The sequence below is a fragment of the Hylobates moloch genome, unplaced genomic scaffold (genome assembly GCF_009828535.3).
Source record: "Hylobates moloch isolate HMO894 unplaced genomic scaffold, HMol_V3 SCAFFOLD_1, whole genome shotgun sequence".
In the NCBI taxonomy this organism is placed as follows: Eukaryota; Metazoa; Chordata; class Mammalia; order Primates; family Hylobatidae; genus Hylobates; species Hylobates moloch.
This window is the reverse complement of record NW_026652276.1, coordinates 114022549-114045086: the sequence shown is the minus strand read 5'-3', so window position 1 is coordinate 114045086 and position 22538 is coordinate 114022549. Positions and strand designations below refer to the sequence as shown.

The following is a 22538-nucleotide window of genomic DNA, read 5'->3' as shown; positions in this document are numbered from 1 at the left end:
CAACCTCTACCTCTCGGGTTCAAGTCATCCTCCTGCCTCAACCTCCTGAGTAGCTGGGATTACAGGCACCCACCACCATGCTCGGCTAATTTTTGTATTTTTAGTAGAGACAAGATTTCCCTATGTTGGCCAGGCTTGTCTCAAACTCCTGACCTCAAGTAATCCACCCACCTCAGCCTCCCAAAGTGCTGGGATTACAGGCGTGAGCCACCACACCTGGTCTAAAAGTCATTTTAATGTGTATGAAATGTAAGCATACTTTTCTGTAGCTATACTAATTTTTGTGAGAAAACGTACAGTATTTAATAATTATTAAAAATAAAAACAGCAACCTGAGGATGTATATATAGTTGCACTGGTGATTCTTTAAGTCTAGAAATGGCAGAGGATGGGACCCGTCAACTTAAAAAGCATTGCTTCTCCAGAACACCCTCAGAGGGGAAGCGAGGCAAACCTGGAACTAGAGCACCCAAGGTCCTACAGGGCACTGTACCCAAGGGAGACAGGGACCACCCCTGGGGCAGAGCGTTAAAATACAGGTGAAGGAAGCACACCTTCAAAGCAGCTGATGATTCTGAAATCCTGAGAAATACCCCTGCTCTCTGAACTAGGGACTCTGCAACTTCTTGGATGCCACAGGGAGGAACCATGGGAATGAAGCTTTTTGGTGGTACAGCCTCGGTAGTGTGGGCAAAGCTGCCTCTTGCTTTTTTTTTCCTTTCTTACCAGAGCAAACCATTCAGAAAATGAGTACCAAAGGCATTCATTATGTACTAAACATGGAGGAAAGTACTAATATATATTGTGCCTCTGTGGACAACATCACATTATGATCTGTTAAAAATTGGCACTTGGCTTAAAACTTTCCTTTTTAAGAATTTCCCACTGCAAAAGGTATCAGCTCTTTTAATTTTTTTTGAAACAGAGTCTTCCTGTCTCCCAGGCTGGAGTGCAATGGTGCGGTCTCAGCTCACTGCAAGCTCTATCTCCTGGGTTCAAGCTATTCTCGTGCCTCAGCCTCCTGAGTAGTTGGGGTTATGGGTACATGACACCACGCTCGGCTTTTTTTTTTTTAGATGGAGTCTCGCTGTTGCCCAGGCTGGAGGGCAGTGGTGCGATCTTGGCTCACTGCAACCTCCATCTTCTGGGTTCAAGCGATTCTCCTGCCTCAACCTCCTGAGTAGCTAGGATTACAGGCGCCCACCACGTCTGGCTAATTTTTTGTATTTTTGGTAGGCATGAGGTTTCGCAATGTTGGCCAGGCTGGTCTCGATCTGCCCCACCACGGCCTCCCGAAGTGCTGGGATTACAGGCATGAGCCACCAGGCCAGCCTACAGCCCTTTATTTTTTTTAGATGGAGTCTTACTCTGCCACCCAGGAGTGCAGCGGCGGGATCTCGGCTCACTGCAACCTCTGCCTCCCAGGTTCAAGCTATTCTCCTGCCTCAGCTTCCTGTGTAGCTGGGATTACAGCTGTGAACCACCATGCCCGGCTAATTTTTGTATTTTTAGTAGAGACGGGATTTCACCACATTGGCCAGGCTGGTCTTGAACTCCTGACCTCAAATGATCTGTCCGCCCAGCCTCCCTAAGTGCTGGGATTACAGGTGTGAGCCACTGCATCTGGCTCAGAGCCCTTTAATTTAAACACCTTTCATACTTGCACCAGACACTTAAAAAAATATATTTAGTGATGCATCTGAATTCCTAAAAATGTTTTAAAATGTGCCTATTTTTTCAAAAGCAGTCTTCTAGAATCAAAGGTGAAAAGGAATGGGCTTCAAATGATATAGGGAGGTCACCAGAAGATGCATGGTTAAGGTCAATCAGGAGATGACACACCATGCGTTACCCAGTAAATCCATACCACACTGCCCAGGCTCTGGCCTGAAGTCTCAGTCACATCAGGGTCCCACAGGTGACAAGACTTGGGAAGACAGATTCATTCTAATTCACTCAAAAGAGCTGGCAGCATACAAACAAGGATAGCAACCTACTAATAATGACAGTGAAAGATGTCACTCTCAAGGCACAAGATGCTTGAGTTGGCTTGGCTGAGCATTCTCTTCCTGGAGGCAAACCTCATATATACTGAACGATAACATCTCAAAAGGGGGAAAAAAAATCCAAGTAAGAGTGATTTCCTGTGAGTGATGAAGCCAGTCTCCTTTTTTAAGACAGAGACTCACTCTGTCACCCAGGCTGGAGTACAGTGGCATGATCTTAGCTAACTGCAGCCTGGAACTCTTGGGCTTGAGGGAGCCTCCTGCCCTGGCCTCCTGAGTAGCTGGAACTACAGGCTTGCGCCACTAAGCACAGCCAATTTTTTATTTTTTATTATTTTGTTGTTGTTGTTAAGACGGGGCCTTGCTATGTTGCTTGGGCTGGTCTCGAGCTCCTGGGATCAAGCAGTCCAATCTCCTTAAAATCACTCTACACCTCTGCTGTAATCCACCATGGGCTCAGTGCCATGATGGGAACCTTACCCAAGCGCTTGGGTTCCTTTATGGTGAAAAAGGGACTTCTTGCTATTGCCCCCCATGGATTATCCACAAGATGACATCTTTAATCTTTACATTGAGAATTAAGTGATCAGTATGTTCACAGAAATTATAAATCTGATTATTGAAATTAAGCAAATCACTTCAATGTGCATTCTAACTCTATTCAGAAGAAAAAAACCTGGCTTTCACTGATAGTGATAAATATTCCAGATTATTCATTTCATTCCGAATTTTTGTAATTTAGTTATGGTAGGCAAAGAAAACATACTTGCCTTAGCCTGGTAACAATCAGAAGCCTGTACAGACGAGGTGGTCACCATCTTAGTTACCTATGTGCCAAAATATAAATTGAATGCTAAACTGGCTTTATAATTTTTTTTTTTTTGAGACAGAGTTTCACTCTTGTTGCCCAGGGTGGAGTACAATGGTGCAATCTTCGCTCGCCGCAACCTCTGCCTCCGGGGTTCAAGCAATTCTCCTGCCTCAGCCTTCCAAGTAGCTGGGATTACAGGCATGCGCCACCACACTCGGCTAATTTTTGTATTTTTAGTACAGACAGGGTTTCTCCATGTTGGTCAGGCTGGTCTTGAACTTCTGACCTCAGGTGATCTGCCCATCTTGGCCTTCCAATGTGCTGGGATTACAGGTGTGAGCTACTGCGCCCAGCCAAATAATTTTTTAAATAACTGAAAAAATCCCAGTATGTCCCTGTGGATTTCACGGCGAGCGAGTCTTGATCAGTAATTTGCAAAAATTGAACTAGTGAGTGATCCTATTCTGTGAATAGTTACATGATTAACAACAATAGTCCAAAAACAAAATAACAAAAATTGTATATAATAGTAGCATACAACCAAATATGTATTTCTTAGTTTTCAAAGGAAAAGAAATTCTAACTTGCATTATTTAGCCTTTGATGATCTAAGGAGGAAAGGTTCATTAGAAATAAAGACTACAGAACTATCTGTTGGAGCCAGAAGGGATCTTAGAAATCATTTCATGCACAGCAGGAAATTTCATAACTGAAACTAGAGAAAAACGGGGACCGAGCGTGGTGGCTCACACCTGTAATCCCAGCACTTTGGGATGCTGAGGCAGGCAGATCACTTGAAGTCAGGAGTTTGAGATCAGCCTGGCCAACAAGGCGAAACTCTGTCTCTACTAAAAATACAAAACGTTAGCCAGGTGTGGCAGTGCACACCTGTAATCCCAACTACTTGGGAGGCTGAGGCAGACGAATGGCTTGAACCCAGGAGGCAGAGATTGGAGTGAGCCGAGACTGCGCCACTGCACTCCAGCTTGGGCAACAGAGCAAGACTCTATCTCAAAAAAAAAAAAAAAAAACAAACAAACAAGCAACAAAAATTAAGGTACAGAAATATGTCAAGTTTCAAAGAAAAAATGCTCTAAATCTTTTGTTGAATTAGATATAGATGTATGCTTCAGATTTTAGGAAACTATCCCAGTGTTTCAAAATTATATGTATATTCTGAGATGGAGTCTCACTGTCATTCAGGCTGGAGTGCGGTAGTGCCATTTTGGCTCACTGCAGCCTCCATCTCCTGAGTAGCTGGAACTACAGGTGCCCGCCACCACATCCAGCTTTTTTTTTTTTTTTTTTTTTTTTGTATTTTTAGTAGACAGGGTTTCACCATGTTGGGCAGGCTGGTCTCGAACTCCTGACCTCAAGTGATCTGTCTGCCTCAGCCTCCCAAAGTGCTGGGATTACAGGCGTGAGCCACCATTCCCAGGCAGTATTTTTAGCTTCCAAAGAAATCCCATAATGAAGAAAGTATGGAGACTGGTAAAAAGAAAACACCAACAATCTCACCATCACAGAACCCTGAATGTCACTAGTGCTTTTCTTCCCTTTTCCTGTCCCAGGCACTGACTTCAGCTAACCAATGGCCAATAATTTATTCTTGCATCCCTCTTAATTATTGAGGCTTTTCTGAGACAGGGTCTTGCTCTGTTGCCCAGGCTGGAGTGGAGTGGCATGATCATGGCTTGCTGCAGCCTCAACAGCAAGGGCTCAAGTGATCTTCCTACTCAGCCTCCAGAGTAGCTGGGACTACAGGCAGGTGCACCACCGCATCTGGCTAATTTAGTATTTTTTGTTGCCAAGGCTGGTCTTGAACTCCTGGGCTCAGGGGATCCTCCCACCTCAGCAGCCCAAAGTGATGGGATTAGAGGCGTGAGCCACAGCACTCGGCCTATTGAGGCTTTGTATGTCTCTGTCTTTTCCCATATTAATAGTCAGGATTTCTAAAAACAGTCCTAAATCATAATGGTGAAAGCTGGTATTTTGTTACAATTGTAATCAGCATGCTTCTTGTGTTTTGAATTTAAGGTAGCTGCTGGGAAGACATGGACAGCTTTATCATTTAAATCAGGGCTAGTAAACTGGCCCTCTGGCTAATCCCACCCTCTGTTGATGGGCATTTAGGTTGTTTCTACTTGTTGGCTATTATAAAACATGCTGCTATGGTCATTTATTTAAGTGTTTACATGGATGTTTGCTTTCTAACTTGCATTATTTAGCCTCTGATGATCCAAGGAAAGAAAAGATTCTTGTAAAAGAAACATTTATACACACATGTATAAGTGTTTATGTGGATGGTATCTTTTGGGTAGACACCCAGGAATGAAACTGCTGGGTCATATGTAATTTTTTTCTTCTTTTTTTTGAGATGGAGTCTTGCTCTGTTGCCTGGGCTGGAGTGCAGAGGCGCGATCTTGGCTCACTGCAACCTCCACCTCCTGGGTTCAAGCGATTCTCCTGCCTCAGCCTCCTGAGTAGCTGGGATTATAGGTGTACACCACCACACCTGGCTAGGTTTTTGGTATTTATTTTTAGCACAGATGGGGTCTTGTCACGTTGGCCAGGCCAGTCTCGAGTTCTTGACCTCAGGTGATCCGCCCTCTCAGCCTCGTTAAGTGCTGGGATTACCGGTGTGAACCACTGCGTCTGGCCCACATGTAATTTCATGTTTACCATTTTGAGGGACCACTAGACTATTTCCAAAGTGGCTGCACCATTTTACATTGCAATATCGGAAGGGTCCACTTTCTCCTCACCTCACTAACACGTTATTATCTATCTCTTTTAAGTTACAGCTGTCCCAGTGGGCAGGAACTGGTATCTCATTATAGTTTCACTTTGCATTTCCATAATGACTAAGGAGGTTGAGTTGCTTTTCATAAGCTTATGGGCATTCATGTATTTTCTTTGGTGAAATGCCTATTCAAATCCTTTGCCCGTTAAAAAGTTGAAAAATTTATTTAAAAAAAATTTTTTTTTGATACAGGGTCTGTAGCCCAGGCTGAAGTGCAGTGGCACAATCTCAGCTCACTGCAACCTCTGCCTTCAGGTTCAAGTGATTTTCGTGTCTCAGCCTCCCAAGCAGCTGAGATTATAGGCATGTGCCACCACACCTGGTTAATTTTTATATTTTTTTGTAGAGATGGGGTTTCACCATGTTGCCCAGGCTGGTCTCAAACTCCTGATTTCAGGTGATCTGCCCACCTCAGCCTCCCAAAGCACCTGGCTTAAAAATTTTTTAAATGTATTTTTTATTGTGGTAAAAAACACATAACATTGAATTTACCATCTTACCCATTTTTATGTAGTGTCCAGTATATTTACACTGTTATGCCACAGATCTCCAAAACATTTTCATTTTGTAAAACTGAAACTCTATACTCACTAAACACCAATTCCATATTCCCTCTCTGCCCAGCTCCTGGCAACCACCTTTCCACTTACTGTTTCTATGATTTTGACGACACTGGATACTTCACATAATGAGAATGATACACTATTTGTCCTCTTATTTAACTTAGCATTATATCCTCCTCAAGGTTCACCATATTGCAGCATGCAACAGGACTTCCTTCTTTTTTGGGGGCAGGGGATGAAGTCTCGCTCTGTCGCCAGGCTGGAGTGCAGTGGCTCGATCTCAGCTCACTGCAACCTCCACCTCCCGGGTTCAAGTGATTCTCCTGCCTCAGCCTGCTGAGTAGCTGGGACTACAGGTGCACGCTACCACGCCCAGCTAATTTTTGTATTTTTAGTAGAGACGGGGTTTTGCCATGTTAGCCAGGCTGGTCTCAAACTCCTGAGCTGGGGTGATTAGCCTGCCTCGGCCTCCCAAAGTGCTGGGATTACAGGTGTGAGCCACCGCACCCAGCCCACAATTTCTTTATCCATTTATCTATTGATGGATATGTGGGTTGCTTCTACCTCTTGGCTACTGCAAATAAAGCTATGACAAACATGGGTATGCGAATCTTTTTTGAGATCTGCTTTGAATTCTGTTGGATATATACCCAAAAGTGGGACTGCTGAATCACACTGAATTCCATTTTCAATTTATTTATGTATTTATTTTTGTGAGACAGGGTCTCACTGGGAGTGCAGTGGCATGATCATGGCTCACCGCAGTCTCCACCTCCCCAGGCTCAAGCAATCCTCCCACCTCAGCCTCCTGAATAGCTAAGACTACAGGCATGTGCCACCACGCCCGGCAAGTTTTTTTTTTTTTTTTTTTTTGTAGAGATAGGGTTTCACCATGTTGCCCAGGCTGGTCACCAACTCCTAGCATCAAGCGATCCTCCTGCCTTGGCCTCCCAAAGTGCTAGGATTACAGGTGTGAGCCACCACACCCAGCCGCTGTCTTTTCAAGTTCTTTACCCATTTTTTAATTGAGTTATCTGCGTTCTTGAGTTGTAAGAATTCTTTATATATTCTGAGTTCAATTTGCTTATTAGACATATGATTTGCAAATATTTTATTCCAGTATATGACTTGTCTTTTTAATTAATTTTTTTTTTTTTAGTATCACTGAGAGTAAGGCATTTTACAGCCTATAGTGCAATGGGGTGATCTTGGCTCACTACAACCTCTGTGTCCCAGGTTCAAGTGATTCTCCTGCCTCAGCCTCCTGAGTAGCTGGAACTACAGGTGCACACCACCATACCTGGCTAATTTTTGTATTTTTAGTAGACACAGGGTTTCACCAAGTTGGTCAGGCTGGTCTCAATCTTCTGACCTCAAGTGATCTTCCCACCTTGGCCTCCCAAAGTGCTGGGATTACAGGTGTGAGCCACCATCCCCGCCCTAATTTTTTATTTTTTTGAGACAGGGTCTTATTCTCTCCCAGGCTGAATAGTAGCACAATCATGGCTCACTGCAGCCTCGCCCTTTAAGGCTCAGGTGATCCTCCCACCTCAGCCTCCCGAGGAGCTGGGACTACAAGTGGGTGCCACCATGCCCGGTTAATTTTTGTATTTTTTTGTAGAGTCGGGGTTTCGTCATGTTGCCCAGGCTGGTCTCAAAGTCTCAAACGTCTTGGCTGAAGCAATCCTCCTCCTTCAGCCTCCCCAAAGTGCTGGAATTACAGGCATGAGCCATCATGCCCAGTCTTTATTTTTATTTTTATTTTATTTTTTTGAAAAGGAGTCTCGCTCTGTCACCTAGGCTGGAGCACAGTGGTGCGATCTCAGCTCACTGCAACCTCTGCCTCCTGGGTTCAAGCAATTCTCCTGCCTCAGCCTCCCAAGTAGCTGGGATTACAGCAGTGCACCGCCACACTTGGCTAATTTTTATATTTTTAGTAGAGATGGGGTTTCGCCATGTTAGCGAGGCTGGTCTCGAACTCCTAACTTCAGGTGATCTGTCCACCTCAGCCTCCCAATGTGCTGAGATTACAGGTGTGAGCCAACATGCCCGGACTATTTTTTTTTTTTTTTTTTTGAGACAGGGTCTCACTCTGTTGCCCAGGCTGGAGTGCAATGGTGCAATCTTGGCTCACTGCAAACTCCATCTTCTGGGCTTAAGCAATTCTCCTACTCAGCCTCCCAAATAGCTGGGACCTCAGGCACGTGGCATCACACCTGGCTAGTTTAATTTATTTATTTATTTTGGTAGAGGTGGGGGTGGATCTTACTATGTTGCCCAGGCTGGTCTTGAACTCCTGGACTCGAGTGATTCTCCTGCCTTGGTTTCCCAAAGTGCTGGGATTACAGGCATGAGCCACACTGCCCCTGGCTAGTCTTTTGCACTTCTAAAGCCTGCTGGGACTCTGATAGGGATTCTGCTCAATCTACAGATCAACTTGTGGAAAAATTGTTATTTTTCTACTCAAACTAGCAAGGAAAAAAAGAAGAAACTATTATTGGCATGGTGTGTATATGTGACAAAAGTAATGTTTCAGAAAAGATGATATCCAAGAAGTATGTAAACTAACCTTATGCAATGTTGGTTTTGCTTTTTAAAAAAGGTGCTTATCTTTTAGAAATATATACAGTACTGAATATTTATGAATGAAACAGAATGCTGTCTGGGATTTAATTCCAAACAATCTGGGTTCAAAGAGTTAGGCCTAAACAAGATTGGCCATGTGTTAATTACTGAAGCTAAGCGATGGATGTGGAAGGGGAGCCCCATTATTTTCTCTAGTTTTGTATGTTTGAAAAATCTCATAATAAAAACATCAAACGAAACATTAGTTTAGTGTCAAGTCATGGTACTATCCTCAGATTTTTTTCCCTAGAATTAACACTATGGCCTGATCTATTCACAAGACTTAAAAAGTCACCATTCAGTAATATACTCACCAGTAATTGCCCCATTCAATCATGGTTCCTGGCTGAAAACAGATTTAGATTTGGTTAGTTCTTCTGTGAAAAAAAAATACAGAAATAGCAAACAGCAGTAGAAAAAACACTAAGTGACAAAACTAACTTCAAAAAACCTTTTTCTTTTTTTTTTTTTTTTTGAGACAGAATCTTGCTCTGTCGCCCAGGCTGGAGTGCAGTGGCTCAATCTCAGCTCCTACAACCTCTGCCTCCTGGGTTCAAGCAATTCTCCTGCCTCAGCCTCCTGAGTAGCTGGGATTATAGGCGCCCGCCACCATGCCTGACTAATTTTTTATATTTTTAGTAAGAGATGGAGTTTCACCATGTTGGCCAGGCTGGTCTCAAACTCCTGACCTCAGGTCACCCACCTGCCTTGACTTCCCAAAAAGCTGGGATTACAGGCATGAGCCACAGCATCCAGCCAAAACTTTACTTTTTAGTTTAATAGAGACAGGGTCTCACTGTGTTGTTCAGGCTGGTCTCAAACTTCCTGGCTCAAGTGATCCTCCAACCTTGGCCTCCCAAAGTGTTGGGATTACAGGCATTAGCCACTTTAATAATGCTGCTACATGGGGCTTTCTTTCTAGTCCTCAGTAGGAAAATTTCTAGAAAGTGTTATAAAATATTATTGCCTTTTACTCTTATCATGTTGTATAATTTGTTCAACAGTCACAGTGTTTATTAGCTGCTCTCATTTAACCACAATAGATGTTACATATTGTACCTTATCCTGCATTTTAGGTCTTTCTTCTTAAAAACAAATGTTATTTAGAAAAATATCAAATAATAAGTATTACGTGTAAGGCCATAAAAAGCAAAAGAGCTTAGCCTTGGTGACAGTGTGAGACCCAGTCTTAAAATATATATAAAATATATATATATTTATATATATATAAAAAATATAATATATTATATATTAAAATATATATATTATATATATATAAATATAATATATATTATATATTAAAATATATCTATAATGCTAAACACACATCACAGAATGTACACACAAGTTCTGTTGTCAGCCTTACAAAGTGCTTGTGCTTCTTCACAGAGGAGTAAAAGGAATAACTTATATTTCTGTACTTACTCGGAGTTGGTAAGACCTGAGTTCATATATATTAGGTCCTGATCGTGGCACAGGCTCATTCCAGAAACTGAACTCCAACAGAAGCTGATTCTTCCTGGAAAGAAGCATGTCACTTCTTGCCTTACGAAATTCCAAAAATTCCTTTGAGTGAAAAAAATGTGCTCATGAAATCTTCTGATACTTACATATAAGCCCATTTCAGTAACAATTATGTTCCTACAGAATACTATAATAGGGTAATCAACAGGTCCCAGTTGGCCTGAGATAGTCCAAGTTTACATTTGTTGAGCTTGCGTAATCATTAACAGCATTCCTTTTCATTCTCAAGTGTCCAGGTTTAGATGCCAAATTACTTGGTCATCCTAATTATTTAGGTGGCAATGCAAACAAATTTAATTTGCTATATTTTTAGATTCTTCTAACAGTGTTTGATGGCACATCAATAGAAGTAGCATGCAGACTACAAAAGAGCAGATAATTCAAAACCTATTTATATTTGTCTGGGAATCTATACAAAATAATTTCTTTCTTAATGATGTGTGGCTTTTAAATTTCTCCCTATTGACAAGCACCTGCTAGTGAAGGGAGGGTGGAAAGCAAAGTCAGCCCAAGATAAACTCTACGTGTGTGACAGACAGTTCCTGAAGTAGACAGTTTTAGGTCACCCAGGGATAATTGTGTCTGCCATGCTGATTTATACACCAGTCACCAGCTTTTTGGGGGTTTTTTTGTTTTTTTGAGGCAGAGTCTCACTCTGTTGCCCAGGCTGTAGTGCAGTGGTGTAATCTTGGCACACTGCAACCTCTGCCTCCTGGGTTCAAGTAATTCTCGTGCCTCAGCCTCCTGAGTGGCTGGGATTACAGGTGTGCACCACCATGCTCGGCTAATTTTTGTATTTTTAGTAGAGATGAGGTTTTGCCATGTTGGCCAGGCTGGTCTCAAACTCCTGGCCTCAACTGATATGCCTGTCTTGGCCTCTCAAAGTGCTGGGATTACAAGCATGAGTTACCGCACCCAGCCCAGTCACTGGTTTCAAAGTATTACCTTATCAGTTTCAAAGCATAATTGACTTTTATAATAAGAACAATAAGAATTGTTTTTTTTGTTGTTGTTGTTGTTGTTTTTTTGAGACAGAGTCTCGCTCTGTCGTCCAGGCTGGAGTACAGTGGCGCAATCTCAGCTCACAGCAAGCTCTGCCTCCTGGATTCACACCATTCTTCTGCTTCAGCCTCCGGAGTAGCTGGGACTACAGGCACCCGCCACCATGCCTGGCTAATTTTTTTGTATTTTTTTTAGTAGAGACAGGGTTTCACTGTGTAAGCCAGGATGGTCTTGATCTCTTGATCTCGTGATCCGCCTGCCTTGGCCTCCCAAAGTGCTGGGATTACAGGTGTGAACCACTGCGCCCGGTCAGAATTGTTGTTTTAATAGTATTACAACTGTTTATGTTTAAATGCAACTTCAGGAGTCTGAACAATAAAATTTGTTACAAAAAATGAAGTTTATTAACAAAAACTGAAGACAGAAAAGTCATTTAATTCTGTTCTAATATCTATATATCATTAGTCTAAGTAAACATTTTTCAATATCATTACCTTATTTTCTCTGAGTTTATTCATGACTTCTGTGAGGGCTGGATAGCCTCCTTCATACCTCCAGAGGTGGACTGAAATGCATTTTAAAAGATATTATACATTTAGAATTTCATGATACTACTACTTGAAAATGTTCTAGATAGGTATAATGTTAACACAGCACAAAACTGTAGGCTGGGTGTGGTGGCTCATGCCTGTAATCCCAGCACTTTAGGAGGCTGAGACAGGTGGATCACTTGAGGTCAGGAGTTCCAGACCAGCCTGGCCAACATGGTGAAACCCCATCTCTACTAAAAATACAAAAATTAGCTGGGTGTGGTGGTGGGAACCTGTAATCCAGCTACTTGGGAGGCTAAGGCAGGAGAATCGCTTGAACCTGGGAGGCAGAGATTGCAGTGAGCCTAGATACTCATCACTGCACTCCAGCCTGGGCAACAGAGCAAGACTCCGTCCCAAAAAACAAAAAAACTGTAATGCCCCATGTTTTGGCCTATGAGTTATATCATAATGGTTCAATAATAGATTCAAACATTAAAAACAATTTTAAAACCGTTTTTGCAATGAATTGTTGAAGAAACTACTTTAATCATAAAATTAGACTGAGACTTGGAAAGCTTTGATGATAAGAACAAGCATTAAATTAGAAAATTACTTAAGTGTTACATAAGGCTTAAGGAAGAAGTGTTTATTCCAAAGACTTCACTTCCTACCAGCTTGGTCCTGCTCGCCATACCACGTGTTCCAAGTCCCCACCAAAGTACAAGGGTAGTGTTTATCTTCGTGAATCTTTGGCAACACCTCTTGACTTAAAGAGAAGAAACAGCAACACTAATTAAACGACCAGCAAAATTTGACCAGGTGGACAGCACCTGATCAGTAACAGGAAAAAGACCACCTACTCTGTGTTCTAACAACTGACCTTAGAACATCATGATAAAATGGCATGTGGAATTAACCTTTTAGCTGAATTCTGTTGTATTCCAACACCCTGCTGATCAGAAGCTTAGGTTTCTGATACCCCAACTATCTAGAAGAGTTGTTGAATCAGTATAAAGATGATAAAGAAAAACCAAAGGTCCCAGGATTTTGGGAGCTATGGGTCTACTATTTTCCATTTGAGGAGAAAAAAACAACATCACCAAAAAACATTCTGTTCGTTCCAAAGACAGGAAGAATGAGAGACGGGGAATAGTAGAAAAGAACACGGAAGAGATAAGGAAGATGGAAAGGGAGGAAAGTAATGTTCAAGACAGAGGCAGACAACACAAGCAGCACCAGCAGGCAGAGGTAACAAGAGCAGAGAACAAGCTGGCCTTCAGGAAGGAGCAAGAAGACAAAGCTGGAACACAACATAGTCTGGAAGCGACTCCAACCTCCAATAGTCCCCAAGGGCATCAACATGGCAGAAGAATAAAAATTAAAGACACAATGCGAAGCATAAATTATGTTCTACTCAATTCAATGGGCCAAGGGGATGGGTGGGGTGTCACGTAGTCTCACACTGAACACACCAACCAATTCATTCCCGCTCATTGCGCAGGGACAGGGGCAACATGACAGGTCACGGCAGTGTATCAATTTAACAGGGGTGTCAGAGTGGAGCTTGGTTCCATGGAAGCTTTCCTATGGTATAAATTCTAATGTACAGGGAAAGGCAAAGGGAAGAGTGCTAACTGTTTCACACCAAGAGAAAAGCTAAAACCTGCACACTTTTTGAATAGAAAAATTATGATGAAAAAGTATCATACAGATTCAACAATGGATGCAAAAGGGGATCAAGGGCAAGAAATGGAACCTGTTCACATTATTGGCTAACACCGATATTTAGCTAGTGATCACCACCAGATGCTGGGGCTACAGGACCGAGGGTAGGTAAATACCATGTGCTAACCGATTGCGGCACTGGAGCTCCATAGGACCAGGGATATATAAATGGTTAACAGAGAAAAGTTCCAAAACGGTCTGTGTCTAACAAACTGAAAACCCATACATCTTTATGACCCAGTATAGTGACCACATCATGTGTACTTCTGGAAGAATAGCATTTACTTTTTAAATTAGGATCTGATATTAAATGTATCTGATGTGTGACTCATCAATGTTCAGAAATAACATGGGATCGATGAAAATCGAGGACAGGGAAAGAGGGATTCTGCTAGGGAAATGTACGTCCAACATTTCCTTTTGGTCGCATGACATGAGCAGGAATAGACAACCCTGCATTGGAGGCAGTGCCCAGGAGGAAGCCCAGTACACATGACTCAGGTGGGGTCCAGAGAGGGGCCTGGCAACGGGGCCTAGATTTTTCACCAACACAAAGTCACACATGGATTTGTAGCCACTCCTCTTTGCTGGGGACCCCAAACCTGCTCTTGGGAGCCCTGGCCTTACCTGAATGGAGATTGTAAGGCAGGCAGTACTTGTACCCAGAACTGGATGGGTTGGGCAGAATCCCATTATTGGGACCCCTAAAAACCAGGCAGGAGTTAAGTCTTTATGTTCTGGAAACAGGGAGATGCTGCAAGTTTCAGAGAAAAGAAAAAACGTGATGAAAAAAAGAAAACAGAACTCAAGCAGATCAATCTGACAAACTTTGGGGTAATGTATTGCAGGGCAGGGAGGAGACACAGGTATAGCTTGGAGCCCAGAAAGGTAGTCAGAAAAAGGGCTACTTGGGAATGGGACTCGAGAGGCTTGGAGAGGGAGATGGAGAAGGAAACAAGAGAACCAAAATACATGTCCAATGAAGAATGCACGGCTTAGGTGAGAGACTCACCACAGAGAACTAAGGAACGGGCTGAGTAAAATAAGGTGAGTGGCACAGACAGGGAAGTTGGAAGAGCAAGGTGATTCTACATGCTGGGTGTGAAGTGAGAGCACAACATCAAACAGAAATATAAACAGACAGCCAGAAACCCGAGACAGGAGATGAAGCGGTAAGACAGGACAGAAAACGTAATCCAGGACAACATCGGCATAGGGAAAAATTCCATTTTTATGAGAAAAGACTTAGAAATAAACATCTGCTTTGTTTTAAGGGCATTTTTTAATAAAGAGAAATGTGCTGGAATGAGCAAGAAATTCAATGCTATTGTTACATTTCATAAGTTAACTTCAAAAACAAAACAATAAACAACAAAAAGTTTTTCTTCTAAAAAGTATGCTGATTATAGGGACAAAATTCTTTGCTTTCTTATGAAAGTAGCAGATATTAAAGGTAAAAACAAAACAAAACACAACAAAAAACCTTTTTCTTCACAATTGCTCACCATGGATCATTAAAATACTATTTCTGTTAACTTAAAAGCCGGTAAGCTTAGTTCTCCCCTTTCGTCTTAAAGTTTACAAATTCTGTAAGCAGGTTTAGACCTCAAATCATAGGAGAATCAGCGGAAGGGACGTGGATCCTGGAGAACAGAGGAGTTGGGAAGAAATGGCAGCTTTGTTCAAATACATACAGGACTCTTACAGGGCAGTTTTACTTAGGGGAATCAATGAAGGACTCAGAGATGTGAATTCTTATTCCTAACACCCAGAGCTGTCCAGAGATGGAACTTACTTCAGGACAGGCAGTGACGAAGGTCTGTGGAAAGGACTCCAGCACTGGATAAGTAGATGGACTAGACAGCCTGGCAAAGTTCCTCCAAACATAAGAGTCTGGTAACATTCTAAAGTCTGATAGCCTATATGATGATTTAGCTGTGTGAGTGCTTAAAATCAAAATGCCTTTGGCAATCCCACAAGAAGCTCAGTTTAAGAGCCTCTGAATGTTCAGCTTCAAAAGAGAGGGAGGAAAGATCTCTATGCTATCAAGTGTTAGTGGAATTAACTAACAAATAAAGTCATTATTTTTCCCCAAGTAAAGGATAGTTTGGTATACACACCAAATTTTGTTGTATGCTTCTAGGCATTCCGGTTTAACATTGTGAACTGAAACAAAAGAAAATTCAACGATAAACTTAGGAACAAAGGGAAAAAAAAAGTCAACTATGAAGATAGCAAACCTGTCACTCACACTGTAATTTGTACAGATTGCTTGTTTCCTTTTTGGCTAGGAGATTGGAGTGGGCATCTTTTCTTGGATCAACTTTCCGGACAAATAAGGATTTTAGCCAGCTGTCTTCTCGAGATCTGTTGCTGGAAGATGTCCACGTCCTACGGAATAACAAAGGTGTTGTCACACAGTACACTGTTTTCATATATCCATCAGTTCACCTGGCAAACACACAGTGAGCAGCTATTCTAGGCACCGTTCCAGAACCTGGGCTACCACAGAATGTCTGCTTTCCATGGCAACAGCACGCACTCCAAGAAGCAGAAGCAAAGAAAAATGTAAAATGTGTGGCACTCCTATGAGAGAGCCCACATTTATCTTTGCAATTTGCGCTACGTGTTTTTCAAAGCAATTTTTGACATAGAAAAAATATACATGGATACCTAGAGTAGATAAACCCACAGAGACAGAAAGCAGAACGGAGGTTGCCAGGAGGTGAGGAAAGGGGAGGTTAGGGTAAGGAGTTTCAGTTTGGGAAGATGAAGAAATTCTCAAGATGAATGGTAGTGATGTTTCCCCAAAATGTGAGTATACTTAATGCCACTGAACTGTATGCTTAAAAATGGTTAAAATGGTGAATTTTATGTTATGCACGTTTTGCCACAATTTAAAAAATATTACTTGATTTGGAAACAGATAGTGGTGACGATTGTACAACATTGTGAATGTAAGTAATGCCACTGAATTATGCACTTAAGATGGTTTAAATGGCAAATTTTATGTATATTTTTATGTTTTACCACAATAAAAATATTTTAAAAATACAAGGAAAATGAAATACATTCTTTCTTTAAAAAAAATTTTACCCCTCAAGTAAATTAAAAATCAAGACTTTTTTTGTTTTTTTTTTTTAGATGGAGTCTCGCTCTATCGCCCAGGCTGGAGTGCAGTGGTGCGATCTGGGCACACTGCAACCTCTGCCTCCCAGGTTCAAGCAATTCTCCTGCCTCACCCTCCAGGGTAACTGGGATTACAGGCGCACACTACCACGCCCAGCTAATTTTTTGTATTTTAGTAGAGACAGGGTTTCACTGTGTTGCCCAGGCTGGTCATGAACTCCTGAGCTCAGGCAATCCACCTGCCTCGGCCTCCCAAAGTGCTAGGATTACAGGCGTGAGCCACCAAGTCCGGCCAAAAAAAATCAAGATTTGTAAAAATTAACTTTAAAAATCAAGATTTTTTTAACTGCCCCCACAAACCTCAGAATACCAACTTTATTAACACATAATTTGCTAATTTTCATCTTATAATTAAATTTCTACTGCGAATGCTTTCAGAAAGTGAGGATAAATTTGACTCGAGTCACAAACTATACTTTACTCATGGATTTTTTTCTTTCTTTTTTTGAGACCGGGTCTTGGCTGTCACCCAGGCTGGAGTGTGGTGGTGCAATAGCTCACTGTAGTTCACCGTAGCCTCAAATTCCTGGGCTCAAGTGATCGTCCCACCTCAGCCTCCTGAGAAGCTGGGACTAGAGGCATATGTCATCTTGCATGGTGAATTTTTTTTAAATTTTTTGTAGAGATGGGGTCTTACTATGTTGCCCGAGTTGTTCTCAAACTCCTGGCCTCAAGCAATGCTCCCACTTCGGCCTCTCAAAGTGTTGGGATTATAGGTGTAAGCCACTGCAACTGGCCCTACTCACAAATTTCTATGTGCATGTTGAACTCCCATATGCCAGCTAATAGGAATACAAATTTATTGACCTCCCAAGAGGGCAGTGTGGCATCATCCAAATAAAAATGGAAACTGTGTATGACTTCAGCCCAATAACGACACTTGCAGTTATGTCCTACGGTCAGCTATATTTAGACAGGTGCACAAAGTTGAATGTATACAAATATTCATCACTGTCGTTTCCAGTTTTCTTCATGGCATAGGCCACTTGAATAGCCATTAATGCAGACTGGTCACATAAATTAGGAAATACTCCACATCAGAAAATATGCACTCGATAAAAAGAATGAGGTAGATTTACGTGCACTGATGTGCTGACATCTCGGAGATAAATTCTGTAAAAAAGCCGGCACAGAACAGCACTATATATACACATACACAGTGAGCTGTTAAAGAATGATGACATCTGGGGAACATGACTGGGCCTGGGGTGGGAGTAAAGGTTTTTTCTTTTCATTGTATAACCTTCTGAACTACCTGAACATTTTCTACACACACACACACACTTTCTTGAGAGAATCTCGCTCTGTCGCCCAGGCTGGAGTGCAGTGGCACCATTTCAGCTGACTGCAACCTCCACCTCTCAGGTTCAAGCGATTCTCCCGCCACAGCCTCCTGAGTAGCTGGGACTACATGGTGTGCTACCGTGCACGGCTAATTTTTGTATTTTTAGTAGAGACAGGGTTTCGCCATGTTAGCCAGGCTGGTCTTGAACCCCTGACCTCAAGTGATCTGCCCACCTCGGCCTCCCAAAGTGCTGGGATTACAGGTGTGAGCCACTTCGCTCAGCCCTCTTCTGAACTTTATGTAACCATGATCAAATGACAAACTGAGTTTCCTTCATCTTCTTGGTTTTTGTTTACATCTATGTACAATAAAATGTACTTTTTTGGCAGACAGTACTGAGTTTGGACAAATGCCTAAAGTAATGTAACCACCACAACAGTTTCTTCACCCCTTGAAGTTAATCCTTTTATCATCAACCCCTCTCCCCATCTCTAGCAACCATTGCTGTGTTCCTTGTCCCTCAGTTTTGCCTTTTCTAGAATGTCGTATGTATGGAATCATACAGAAGGGTAGCCTGGTGAATCCCAGCCCCTTCTTTCTGCACAATCCCTTTTATAGTTGGTGATCTTACCTCTGGCCAGGTATATCACAGCATACCCTTTATACTTTTGTTCTCTTTTTATTTTTGAGACAGGGTCTCACTCTGTTGCCCAGGCTGGAGTGCACTGGTGTGGTCACGGCTCACTGCAGCCTTGACCCCCAGAGCTCAAACGATTCCCCCAACTCAGCCTCCAGACTAGCTGGGACAACATATGCACACCACCACGCCTGGTTAATTTTTGTATTTTCTATAGAGAATGGGTTTTGCCATGTTGCACAGGCTGGCCTTGAACTCCTGGCCTCAAGTGATCCTCCTGCCTTGGCCTCCTGAAGTGTTGAGATTTCAAGCATGAGCCACCGTGCCCAGCTACTTTTGCTCTCTAACTGACTTACACATAGATCTTTTCTGCCTTTTCCTAGATCAGTAATGTGCTGGGATTCCAAATGGCCAGCATAAATGTCCAGAATCTTAGTGCTTCTGGACATAAAAGTCCAGATGCTGATGGGCCAGTCTACAACAGTATTTCTAATCTGCTTGGCAGACTTGCTTAAGCCCCCAGATACCACCAGGTAAACATTAAGAGGAAAAGAGAGAGCAACTCCAGGTATTAAAAAGGGGGACCAGGAATTTAAACAAGGGACAAGAAAAACCTTCATGAGAGCAAATTCCCCAGTACTTCATGAAATGAACATATGGATTTCATACTACAATAATACAAATTCCTATTCTTATGCTGCAATGGTATTTTAGAAGTAGGGCTCTAAATTTCACATGATACTGGCGGCCTTTTTCTTTTTTTTTTTTTTTTTCGCTTAAAAAATCAGTTTGCTGCTTTATTTATTTATTTTTGAGGCAGGGTCTCACTGCACTTGCTGGAGTGCAGTAGTGCAATCTCGGCTCACTGCAACCTCTGCCTCCCAGGTTCCGGCAATTCTCCCACCTCAGCCTCCTGAGTATCTGGGACTACAGGTGCATGCCACCACATCCGACTAATCTTTGTATTTTTAGTAGAGACAGGGTTTCATCATGTTGGCCAGGTTGGTCTCGAATTCCTGGCCTTAAGTGATCCGCCAGCCTCAGCCTCCCAGAGTGCTGAGACTGCAGGCGTGAGCTGCCGCGCCCAGCCTAGTTTGCTTTCTTCAACAAACATTACAGAGCAGTCTTCTCCCCAATATGATGTTCTTAATTTAAAAACCAATTCATAGGATATTGTCTCAAATAGGCAGAAACCAGATATAAAGATTTTTGAATGATGTGAACTTATAAATATTAAAAATACAAATATATTGGCCGGGAGTGGTGGCTCACGCTTGTAAATCCTAGCTCTCTGGGAGGCCGAGGCAGGCGGATCACCTGAGGTCAGGAGTTCAAGACCAGCCTGTCCAACATGGTGAAACCTTGTCTCTACTACCACCACAAAAAAAAAAAAAAAAAATAGCTGGGTGTGGTGGCACACGCCTGTGATACCAGCTACTCAGGAGGCTGAGGTAGGAGAATCACTTGAATCCAGGAGGTGGAGATTACAGTGAGCCAAGTCATGCCACTGCACTCCAGCCTGGGCGACAGAGCAAGACCCAATCTCAAAAAAATAAAATAAAATAAAATAAAATAAATTACAAATAAAATGTGCTCTATAAATAATTATAAAGAAACATAAAAGCACTTTTTCACATCCTTCAAAGATTGAAAAGAAGCAAACTCACTTTAAACAAGCAAAATAACAATACCAGTAAACGCAATTTTTCTTGAAAGTGCGTGAGATAAAAACATATAGTATTAAGTGGCATTTGCAGATGTAAGTTGAAGATGCTTCCAATTTGTTTACTATACATTAAAATTCCTAAAAATTAAGAAAGCATTAATGGTGGTTTCCCTGAGAGAATGGTTTAAAGGGATAGAGGGGAAAGACACACAGCTTTCTCCATATAATGTCTATATTGTGCTTTTCTCTTCTGTATTTTTTTCTTCTTTGAGACAGGGTCTCACTTTGTCACCCAGGCTGGAGTGCAGTGGCGTGATCTTGGCTCACTGTAGCCTCCACCTCCCAGGTTCAAGCTATCCTCCTGTCTAACCCATCCCAAGTAGCTGGGACTACAGGTGCCCAGCACCACATCCAACTAATTTTTGTATTTTTTTGTAGAGACAGGGTTTCACCATGCTGCCCAGGTTGGTCTTGAACTTCTGAGCTCAAGTGATCTGCCTGCCTCAGCTTCCCAAAGTCCTGGGATTATAGGCGTGAACCACCACACCCAGCCATATTCTGATAAAAATGAAAGCTCATTTTGTCAATTAGTTTGAAGTGTTTTACATACACTACATTTAGGGATATCTGTTTTAATAATATCATGGGCTGGGCACAGTGGCTCATGCCTGTAATCCCAGCACTTTAGGAGGCCAAGGAGGTGGGCGGATCACCTGAGGTCAGGAGACCAGACTGACGAACATGGAGAAACCCCGTCTCTACTAAAAATATAAAATTAGCCAGGCGTGGTGGCACATGCCTGTAATCCCAGCTACTCAGGAGGCTGAGGCAGGAGAATCGCTTGAACCCGGGAGGTGGAGGGTGTAGTGAGCCGAGATCACGCCACTACACTCCAGCCTGGGCAACAAGAGCGAAACTCTGTCTCAAAAAAAAAAAAAAAAAAGAAAAAGAAAAAAGAAACTTACCCATTACTTTAAAGCAACCATATAAAATTAGTGATACACAAAGTAGAAAGTTTTAAGATTTGTTTATGGGACTATGTAATTTGTGTGTTCTTTTTTTTTTTTTTTTTTTTTGAGACGGAGTCTTGCTCTGTTGCCCAGGCTGGAGGGCAATAATGGCACAATCTCAGCTCACTGCAACCTCCGCCTCCTGGGTTCAAGCAATTCTCCTGCCTCAGCCTCCTAAGCAGTAGGGACTACCGGCGCCCACCACCACACCCATCTAATTTTTGTATTTTTAGTAGAGGTGGGTTTTCGCCATGTTGGCCAGGCTGGTCTTGAACCCTTGACCTCAGGTGATCCACCTGCCTCGGCCTCCCAAAGTGCTGGAATTACAGGCGTGAGCCACTGTGCCCAGCCAATTCCTGTGTTTATTTTAGATTTTAAGTTCATTAAACAGAAATTGTGTCTACAATTTTTTTTGTTAAATAAATTGTAAAAGCTTAGGAATAACAATTATGAACAATTAAGAAAGGGATATAATAAAAAGTTTCCAAAAATACTGACTAGGGAGTTTCATTTAAAATAAGAAATACTAAAGCAATGACTACTAATAGTTTTAAGTATATCCTTCCAGAAATACAGAGGCAAACATATATTATGTATATTTATAGACAGATAATATTTTCACTAATAAAGGATGCCTTTGAAATAGAAATCTCCCCAACTGAGCATTTATTTCATATTTCAGTAACACCAAAGTCAGCCTGGGCAGCATAGGAAGACCCTGTCTCTACAAAAAAAAAATAAAAAGAGTAGCTGGGCATGGTGGCTCGTGCCTATAGTCCTAGCTACTCAGGAACCTGAGGCAGGAGGATCGCTTGAGCCCACGAGTTCAATACTGTAGTGAGCTATGATCATGCACTGTACTCCAGCCTGGGCAACAGAGCAAGACCCTGCCTCTAAAACAAACAAACAATAATACCAAAAGGATTCCCCTTTGGGTGGGTACAATGAGGTAAGGGATGTGAAAATGCTAGTAATTGAAAAATGCAGAGCAGGGGGTGAGACTAAATCAACATAGCACACACAAAATAACCTCTGAGTGGCATTTGCTTGTGAACTTGGGCAGCAATCGTCTTGACAAATGAAAAACAAGCCGGCCCAGTACTACCCCCAACCGTCAAACTGAAATCTTTGAGTGTCAGGTGACCAAAGCTGTCTAATA

General features: G+C 42.2%; 1 protein-coding gene across 1 annotated transcript in view; it reads right to left on the bottom strand.

The window, feature by feature from the left end:
• The window catches only part of NIPSNAP2 (nipsnap homolog 2), a 35216-nt gene that overhangs the window by 6000 nt on the left and 6678 nt on the right, over positions 1-22538 (bottom strand). The window contains exons 2-7 of the mRNA XM_032757993.2: positions 15844-15983; positions 15713-15758; positions 12539-12633; positions 11829-11899; positions 10234-10374; positions 9123-9154 (exon numbers count right to left, since the gene is read on the bottom strand). Of these exons, the coding sequence (XP_032613884.1) occupies positions 9123-9154; positions 10234-10374; positions 11829-11899; positions 12539-12633; positions 15713-15758; positions 15844-15983 (525 nt within the window). The remainder of the gene's footprint in view (positions 1-9122; positions 9155-10233; positions 10375-11828; positions 11900-12538; positions 12634-15712; positions 15759-15843; positions 15984-22538) is intronic.